A 10,425-nucleotide genomic window follows, 5' to 3' on the forward strand; every position below is an offset into this window, starting at 1 on the left:
AATGTTCTAATGTTTAAGTATTTTATTATTATACTTTTGCTTGCATAGAACTATTTGTTTAGCCCCTGTAATAAAGAGATAAAGGTAAACACTTAAATACACTTCAATGGGTAAAATGGATAACTGGAAACATGTTAAAGGGATAGTCAACTCCAAAATTGCTATTGTTTAAAAAGATAAATATTTCCTTTCTTAAAGGGACACTGAACCCAAATGTTTTCTTTTGTGATTCAGATAGAGCAGGCAATTTTAAGCAACTTTCTAATTTACTCCTATTATCAATTTTTCTTCGTTCTCTTGCTATCTTTATTTGAAAAAGAAGGCATCTAAGCTTTTTTGGTTTAGTACTCTGGACAGCACCTTTATTATTGGTGGATTAATGTATCCACCAATCGGCAAGAACAACCCAGGTTGTTCACCAAAAATGGGCCGGCATCTAAACTTAGATTATTGCATTTCAAATAAAGATACCAAGAGAATGAAGAAAATTTGATAATAGGAGTAAATAAGAAAGTTGCATAAAATGTTATGCTCTATCAGAATCACAAAAGAAAAAAATTGGGTTCAGTGTCCCTTTAACCATTTGCCAGTTTTGCATAACCAACAGGGTTACTTTTTAAGTCTGTGATTAACTTGTATCCAAGGGGCATATTTATCAAGCTCCGTATGGCGCTTGAAGCCCCTGAACGCTCGCCAGAAACACAAGTAATGAAGACCGCTGCTCCAAAACCTGTCTGCCTGCTTTGAGGCGGCAGACAGACATCACCGAAAATCAATCTGATCCAATATGATTGGGTTGATTGACACCCCCTGCTGGAATCTATAGGGGGCGGTGTTGCACCAGCTTTTCACCAGAACTGCTGGTGCAATGATAAATGCTGTGAGCGTATGCTGTCTGCATTTATCGATGTGCGGCGGACATGATCCGCTATATCGTATCATATCCGCTCGCACTTTAATTAACAGGCCCCTAAGCCTATTCTGACAGCCACCTGATCACATGGCTATTTATTTATTATCTATTGACTTGCATTATTAGCTAATTAGTGCAGTGTCCTCCACAACCTGTTGTGAAAAGCAAATAAAAAAGCATATGATAAGAGGCTGTCTGTAATGACTTACAAACAGGCAGAAATATAGAGTTTAAATGTTATAAAGTATATTAATAATAATTTAATATAACAATGTTGGCTGTGCAAAGCTGGGGAATTGGTAGTAAAGGCTCTATCTTTTTAAACAAAAACAATTTTGGTGTTGATTGTCTCTTTAAATGGTAAAGAAATCTGTGCAATGTTTCTTTAAGCAGTTAAGAATTTACAGAGCACAAATAAGTTTACATTCTGCTGGCCATATGGATATTATTCATATATACTGTCAATATAACTTAAATCAACTTTTAAATACAAAGTATTAAAGGGATAAATTTAGCCACCAATCAGCAAGCGCCAGGTGCAGAACCAAAATGGGGCAGCTCCTAAGTTCACAGCCTGCTTTTTGCTAATACAGATACCAAGAGAATGAAGAAAAATTGATAATATAAGTAAATTAGAAAGTTTCTTAAAATTGCATGCTCTATCTGAATTATAAAAGAAAAAATGTGGGTTTCATATTCCTTTAAATAGAGAGGCAAAAGCATATCTTATAAATGTATCAGAAATAAAGCTGTGCATTGCAAACGCTCTGGAAAAGCAGATATAATAAAAAATAAATTACAGTTTATAGTTGCTAAATGCTAATGCTACAACTTATTTGTTTTTCACATTTAAAACCTGTCATATATTTTTTTTAATCAAATATTGTTACATTACGCAGGAGAACCCAGAAATAAAAAAGATATTTCCTTATCTGGCTAACTGTTCATCACTAGGGGAAGGCATGAACCCACTACAGACATTAGATAAATTATTCAAGAAGATAAATAGTTGCTACTAGATATTGCCAGTAATGCAAATATATAAAAGCACAATTTTGCCAGTTCTGCTTCTAAAGACTGGTAGTTCTCTATACAATGAAAAAAAAATATGAAAAAATTATGGAAGGTGCAATCATAAAACTACTAACAAAAAGGCTGCAGTATAGATCTTATTGACTTGCATGTTAATGTTCATAAATAAATAAATAGCCATTACAATCTAATTACCATGGAATGTAATATTAAAATTGCCTGTCTTCAAGAGCCAGTTAAATCTGTTTTACTGTTATTGCTCTATTGTAAATGAATAGGGAGATAAATAAAATAAGCATTAAATACCACTTTTGCCAGTGTAATGTAACCATCCTCAATATCTCTAGATGCTCAATAAATCTTTACAGAAGGGATGGCAAAGGTGTTGGCTATTTTTGGGTCAGAATGTGCTGAAAATTGGCTGATGAATGTTTTCTCAAATGAATCTGTGATTATATTATAGTAGAATCCTTATTCTGTCACCCTTCTAGATTATTTAAAAAAAATAATGAACAGGCTCTAACTCAAATGAAAAATAATGAATTTTAAAGGGACAGTCTACATCTTGGTCATCTTAAAGTTTTACTTTAGATTAAGCTGCAAATACCCTCCTTCACCCTTTTCTATATGCAGCAGGAACAGTAAAAAAAAAAAGTTACTTTAAAACAAATATTGTTCCTGGCTACTTTGAAATGGCTGCCAAGCTCAGCCCACTGATGACATAACCATCTGGGCTGCATCTATGCACTTTGCTGAATAGCATTGACAGTCTTTTGAATCCAACTAGTGAGCCTTTTGTGATTGGATGCCATATGCAGCCCATACCATGATGTCATCAGTGGGCTGAACTTGGCAGCCATTTCAAGGTGGCCAGAAACAAAATTCATTTTAAAATAACTTTTTTACCATTCCTGCTTTATGATATAGGAGGCTATTTACAGCTTAATCTAAGGTAAGAGTTTAAGATGACCAAGGTGTAGACTGTCCCTTTAATAATTATTTACATGGCTAAAATGCAGATTTTAAAAAGCCTATATAAACAAGCTCCTGTTAAAAACTAGGCATATTTGATGCAAGCAAGATGCATTTTAAAATATATTAAAACATTTAGCTTATATCTGTTATTAACATACAAAGTCTTGCGACTTTAATACATTAGGCAAATAAAGCTTTGCACAATGGTTCAATAAACCCATTAAAGGGACATGAAACCCAAAAAAATGTGTGCATGATTCAGATAGAGCATGCGATTTTAAAAACTTTCTAATTTACTTCTATTATCAAATTTTCTTTGTTCTTTTTGTATCTTTTGTTTAAAATCAGGGATATAAGCTCAGGATTCTGTCTGCAGCACTGTATGGAAGCAGTTTTGCAAGAATGTTATTCATTTGCAAGAGCACTATATGGCAGCACTATTTCCTGCCATATAGTGCTCTAAACACCCGTATTTATTTAACAAAGAATACCACGCAAACAAAGCTCTGCCTGAATCACATAAGACATTTTTTGGGGTTCGTATCCTTTTAAGCAATAATACCACAGCATCAATGTGAAAATCAGCCCTTTCCTGCAGTCAAGGGTTAAAGACACACGCACATCATTTTTGTTTGTCTGCTGGATCTAAAAGAGGGTATTTTATTATATTCTACAGTGTGTCTTTTTAAAGATATTTATGTTTTAAATTAAACTATAAAGCTTTGGGATTTATCCTTATCAACAAGTGGACAATATGTTGCCAGCAATTAGCTGTTCACTAATATGCATTTCCTGCTAAGATCATATATACACGAATAAAACAGATATTACCCAGATGCTGAATCACTTGAAAGTGATACAACATATCTGTAAAAAGCTGGCTAGAATATAACCCATAAACATCTTTATGTAAAAAAGGAAGATATTTTACTTTAAAAGTTCTTCATTAGCCACATCCCATTGTGAAGGGACTTTAAACATCCAATCAAGATGCTTGTCCTGGGATTTGCGTCTGGCATGTGCAGACACAGTCACTTTATTTCTCACATCAGTTTAAAGGAAGTTTAATATAAAATCTTGAGAGATTATGGTGAAATCCCACAAGATCACAGTAAAGTAAAGTGTGAGCATAGCAATGGTGATGATAATTGGATGTTTGTTTTATCACCATGCAGATGCCAGTAAAAGAATATCTTAAAGGGGCAGTAATCTTAAAATTAGGAGCATGACATTTTAAACAACTTTCCTGTTTACTTGCATTATCTGTTTGGTTCATTCTCTTGGTATCCTTTATTAAAAAGTAATCCTAGGAGAGCTCAGGAGCGTGTAGCCATCTTGCCGCAGCATTTGCAACACTGTTTATAGCAATGTTATACAATGTCGCAAATAGGGTTGTCATAGACTACTAAAGACACGTAAACACTTCTGAGCTCCTTTTAGCGTTCATAGGTTTACTCTTCAACAGTGGATACCAAGAGAACAAAGCAAATTTGATGGAAGTAAATTGGAAAGTTGAATCACAAACATTTAATTTTGGCTTTACTGTCCCATTTAGGATAACTGCTCACAAAGCATTTACTTTGGTCAGCTTAAATGGAAATAAAACCCAATTTTTTTTCCCTTCAATTTGAAACAACTTTCTAGTTTACTTTTATTATCTAATTTGCATCATTCTCTTGATATCCTTTGTTGAAAAGGATATCTAAATATGTTCAGTAGCTGTTGATTGGTGGCTGCACATAGATGCCTCATGTGATTGTCTCACCAATGTGCATTGCTATTTCTTCAACAATGAATATCTAAAGAATGAAGCAAACTAGATAATAGAAGTAAATTGGAATGTTGTTTAAAATTGTTTTCTCTATCTGAATCATGATAGAGGAAAAAGTTTGGTTTCATGTCCCTTTAAGAACGTTTAATGTGAAGTTTATATTTTTTACATAGAGATGTTCATGTGATTATTTTCTAGTCAGATTTTTACAGATATGCTGCATCCCTTTACAATATGGGTAACTTGACCCATCTATCTATCTATCTATCTATCTATCTATCTATCTATCTATCATCTATCTATCTATCATCTATCTATCTATCATCTATCTATCTTTTAATAATATATATTTATCCAAGCATCAGCGCAGATAAAACATTATCTAATCTACCTATCTGCCAATCTATCTATCTATCTATCTATCTATCTATCTATCTATTTATCTATCTATCTATCCCTATCTGTCTATCTATCCATACGTCTGTCTGTATGTTCGTCTATCTTTTATAAATATATATTTATCCAAGCATCAGCACAGATACAACTTGGGGGCATATTTATCAAGCTCCATCTAAAGACCGCTGCTCCATAACCTGTCTGCCTGCTCTGATCGGTCGAGTTGATTGACACCCCATGCTAGCGGCTGATTGGCCGCGAATCTGCAGGGGGCGGTATTGCACCAGCAGTTCACCAGACCTGCTGGTGCAATAATAAATGCAGAGAGCGTATGCTGTCGGTATTTATCGATGTGCAGCTGACATGATACGCAATATCTGATCATATCCGCTCGCACCATCATAAATAGGCCCCATAATCTAGCTATCATTTATGTATTTATCTATTTATCTAATCTATCTGTCTGTTTATCTTTTAATAATATATATTTATCCAAGCATCAGCACAACATTATCTATCTATCTATCATCTATATATAATCTATTTATCTAATCTATCTGTCTGTTTATCTTTTAATAATATATATTTATCCAAGCATCAGCACAACATTATCTATCTATCTATCTATCTATCTATCTATCATCTATATATCATCTATATATCATCTATTTATCATCTATATATCATCTATTTATCATCTATTTATCTAATCTATCTGTCTGTTTATCTTTTAATAATATATATTTATCCAAGCATCAGCACAACATTATCTATCTATCATCTATCTATTTATCTAATCTGTCTGTTTATCTTTTAATAATATATATTTATCCAAGCATCAGCACAACATTATCTATCTATCTATCATCTATCTATTTATCTAATCTGTCTGTTTATCTTTTAATAATATATATTTATCCAAGCATCAGCACAACATTATCTATCTATCATCTATCTATTTATCTAATCTATCTGTCTGTTTATCTTTTAATAATATATATTTATCCAAGCATCAGCACAACATTATCTATCTATCTATCATCTATATATCATCTATTTATCATCTATTTATCTAATCTATCTGTCTGTTTATCTTTTAATAATATATATTTATCCAAGCATCAGCACAACATTATCTATATATCTATCTATCTATCATCTATATATCATCTATTTATCATCTATCTAATCTATCTGTCTATTTATCTTTTAATAATATATATTTATCCAAGCATCAGCACAACATTATCTATCTATCTATCTATCATCTATATATCATCTATTTATCATCTATTTATCTAATCTATCTGTCTGTTTATCTTTTAATAATATATATTTATCCAAGCATCAGCACAACATTATCTATCTATCTATCTATCTATCTATCTATCTATCTATCTATCTATCTATCTATCTATCTTTCATCTATATATCATCTATTTATCATCTATTTATCTAATCTATCTGTCTGTTTATCTTTTAATAATATATATTTATCCAAGCATCAGCACAACATTATCTATCTATCATCTATCTATCTATCTATCTATCTATCTATCTATCTATCTATCTATCTATCATCTATATATCATCTATTTATCTAATCTATCTGTCTGTTTATCTTTTAATAATATATATTTATCCAAGCATCAGCACAACATTATCTATCTATCAATCTATCTATCTATCATCTATATATCATCTATTTATCATCTATTTATCTAATCTATCTGTCTGTTTATCTTTTAATAATATTTATTTATCCAAGCATCAGCACAACATTATCTATCTATCTATCTATCTATCTATCTATCTATCTATCTATCTATCATCTATATATCATCTATCATCTATATATCATCTATTTATCATCTATTTATCTAATCTATCTGTCTGTTTATCTTTAAATAATATATATTTATCCAAGCATCAGCACAACATTATCTATCTATCTATCTATCTATCTATCTATCTATCTATCTATCTATCATCTATCTATCTATCATCTATATATCATCTATTTATCTAATCTATCTGTCTTTTAATAATATATATTTATCGTAGCATCAGCACAACATTATCTATCTATCATCTCTCTATTTATCTAATCTATCTGTCTTTTAATAATATATATTTATCATAGCATCAGCACAACATTATCTATCTATCATCTCTCTATTTATCTAATCTATCTGTCTGTTTATCTTTTAATAATATATATTTATTGTAGCATCAGCACAGATACAACATAATGAAGTGTAAATACACTGACATTTGCTAATTCATATGTTTGTTTTACTTTCTTTATTGACTGCCTTGACTGACTGATTCGCTAGTAACAAAAGCCTGTGTGTCTTTAGTTTAGGGGAGGACCTCAGAAGTATGAAGTAACAGGATGGCTCCAGATCCAGTCAGTGCGGGTCACAGATGAAGGAACTTACCGGTGTTTTGCAAAGAACAAAATAGGAGAAGTTTTGGCTGGAGCCACCCTCACTGTCCTTACACCAGGTAAACAGAAACGTAATTGTGAAAATGTCACTTGGCCATATGCAGAAAACAATCCGATCTTTAAACTAGGACCATTGCTATGTTCCAAAAAGCACTGCGGCTAGGGTTGTCATGTGTCCTGTATTTAACCAGACAGTTCAGTATTTCAAGTAGTTGTCCATAAAATATTTGTAAAAATGCAGGACACTTAAAGGGACATTCTTGTCAAAATGGACATAGAGGAATTACATATGTGAATAGAAACATATTTGCATTATACATGTAAAATGCTTCTAGTAAAAAATATCCCTGTTTTAGTGTTAACATTTTTCTCTGCAAGTGCATGTGAAGCATAGCTAGATATACTCAGTGCACCAGCATTTTAAATAATGCAGCTGCCCAGAGCACCAGTGGGGCTTGTATCATGTCAGAAATTAACAAATTGAGTCATTACCAGATGGTATAAGCACCTTTAGACTCTCAGTGCAAGTGCTGTCTTTAAAATGCTGGTGCACGGTGCATACTTAAATACACTTTTGGTGCAACTATAGCTTTTATTATAATCATTTTTCCTAATACATACATGTATATTACAAAAATTCTTATATTCTAAACTGAAATGCACCCATGTGGATTACAATTTTGGTTGGAATGTCCCTTTAACTGATGTGATCCAGTCTGAGACTTGAATATGGCATCTGATTTATAGGGTACAAGGATGTAGATCTGATCTGCAGGCTGATATGGGCATATAACTAATAGGTGCTTTGGTGTTGGGGTTAAATCTGTAGTGTGGTCATGACTTCAGCTACCTTTTTTTTCAGATCACCTGATGGCTGTCCAGTATTTTTGTGATAAACAGCTGGCAACAATAACTGGGACTAAAGCCCACCCCACTCCCCATGACTCCCCACTAATATATTACACTTGTTGTCCACTATTTTCCAGAACAAGTTGCTTAAAGGGGCATTGTACTCCTGCATTTTCTTTTGTCCATATGAAAGATCAGCATTAAAACATGATACATTTTATTTTACAGGAAGCAAATGTAAATTAAAAGTGATTTAAATTTAAAACACAATTAATTTAGCCTTATCAGTGTACTTTTTTATGTACTTGTATAATCCATATAAGCTGGCAGGTACTGTTAAAGAGACATGAAACCCAAACATTTTATTTCATGATTCAGATAGAGAATACAATTTTAATTAACTTTCTAATTTACTTCTACTATCTAATCTGTTTCATTCTCTTAGTATCATTTTTTGAAGGAGCAGCAATGTACTAACGGTTTCTAACTGAAAACATGGGTGAGCCAATTACAATCATTATATATGCAGTCACCAATCAACAGCTAGAACCTAGCTTCTCTGCTGCCCGAGCTTGACTAGATAAACCTTTCAGAAAAGGATAACAAAAGAAGGAAGCAAATTACATAATAGAAGTAAATTGGAAAGTTGTTTAAAATTGTATTCTCTGTCTGAATCATGAAAGAAACATTTTGGGTTTCATGTCCCTTTAATGTTTATTAGCTGATAGGTACTTCTTGTTAATGTTCATTGGTTGACTGAGCATTAGTAAGAAATACCTGTAAGCTAATAAGCATTAGTAGGAAGGACATAGTTAATATTGGTATGTTCATTTTTGAGTTTTATTTCCCTTTTTAAAGACACAGTAATATCAACATTAAAATGTCATGATTCAGATAGAGCATGCAATTGTACACTTCTTTCCAGTTTACTTCTATTATCAAATTTGTTTTGTTCTCTTGGTATCCTTTGTTGAAGAGTACACATAGGTAAGCTTAGGAGCTTCAATACCCTACTGGGAGCTAGCTGGGGATTGGTGGCTGCATTTATATGACTCATCATTGGCAATGTGCTCAGCTACCGCAAGCTACAAATTGATTCTCAGGAGCTAACTTTCCAACAAAAGATACCAAATTAGCAAATTTGATAATAGAAGTAAATGGATAATTTGCTTAAAATTGCAAACTCTATCTGAATAATGAAAGTATCATTTTGACTTCACTGTCCCTTTAAATTAATGTGACACTGCATTCTAATGAAAATGTGCTACATACTATATTATAAATCTCTTTTTTTAATTTTTTTTATTTGTAGATCAACTTAACATGACAGGATTGTCTTTGCCAAAATCACGCCACCAGTTACTCGAGGAAGATGGAGACAGCGAAGATTCTGATTATTACTGAATACTCTGTAATGTTTCTTTATCAAAGCTAATTTCCACAATTCGAACAAAAAAACAGAACATTTACAAGCAAAAAAAAAGAAGAAGCCTGGACTAGATTTCAATTAATGGCACTTTAATTTTGGACAGGTTTTGCAGTAAATTTTTACAAGCTTTATAAAGTGCATTTTTTTCTGTTTTTAACAAAGGCTTTGGATGAACAAGTTATATGATATTAAATTTTCCAGTACCTAAAAATCAAAGCTATATTTATTTATGACGAGAAGACCATTATGGCCAGATATTATGTGTTATTAAATGTATACCACATAAAACACCTCGTTTTGTGATGACTTCATTGTGCTTATTTCTAGATGGGCAACATTTCTAATGCACCATGTACGTATTATTGCTACATTTTGGGAAATCTTTCTGGAAATTGAACTTGTAATTATTATAAACGCACACTAAGCACATGTTGGGAACCAGCAACAGTTTTAATGAGGCTTCTGCGTATATACCTTATTTAGGTGTTGTACATTTGGTCCAGCATTAAATTAGTACATTTTGTTCCAGTAACAGACACTGTGACAAAAACAGAAATTCCTCTTACATTAAGTGGATCACGCCAAGTTCTGTTCAAGCTGTTTAGCCCGGT

General features: G+C 32.4%; 1 protein-coding gene across 1 annotated transcript in view; it reads left to right on the forward strand.

The window, feature by feature from the left end:
• KAZALD1 (Kazal type serine peptidase inhibitor domain 1) overlaps positions 1 to 10,104 on the forward strand; it is a 76,296-nt gene extending 66,192 nt beyond the window's left edge. The window contains exons 4-5 of the mRNA XM_053692478.1: positions 7,448 to 7,595; positions 9,698 to 10,104. Of these exons, the coding sequence (XP_053548453.1) occupies positions 7,448 to 7,595; positions 9,698 to 9,789 (240 nt within the window). The 3' untranslated portion in view covers positions 9,790 to 10,104. The remainder of the gene's footprint in view (positions 1 to 7,447; positions 7,596 to 9,697) is intronic.
• The last annotated feature ends 321 nt before the right edge of the window (positions 10,105 to 10,425 follow it).

This window comes from Bombina bombina, chromosome 9 (assembly GCF_027579735.1).
Source record: "Bombina bombina isolate aBomBom1 chromosome 9, aBomBom1.pri, whole genome shotgun sequence".
In the NCBI taxonomy this organism is placed as follows: Eukaryota; Metazoa; Chordata; class Amphibia; order Anura; family Bombinatoridae; genus Bombina; species Bombina bombina.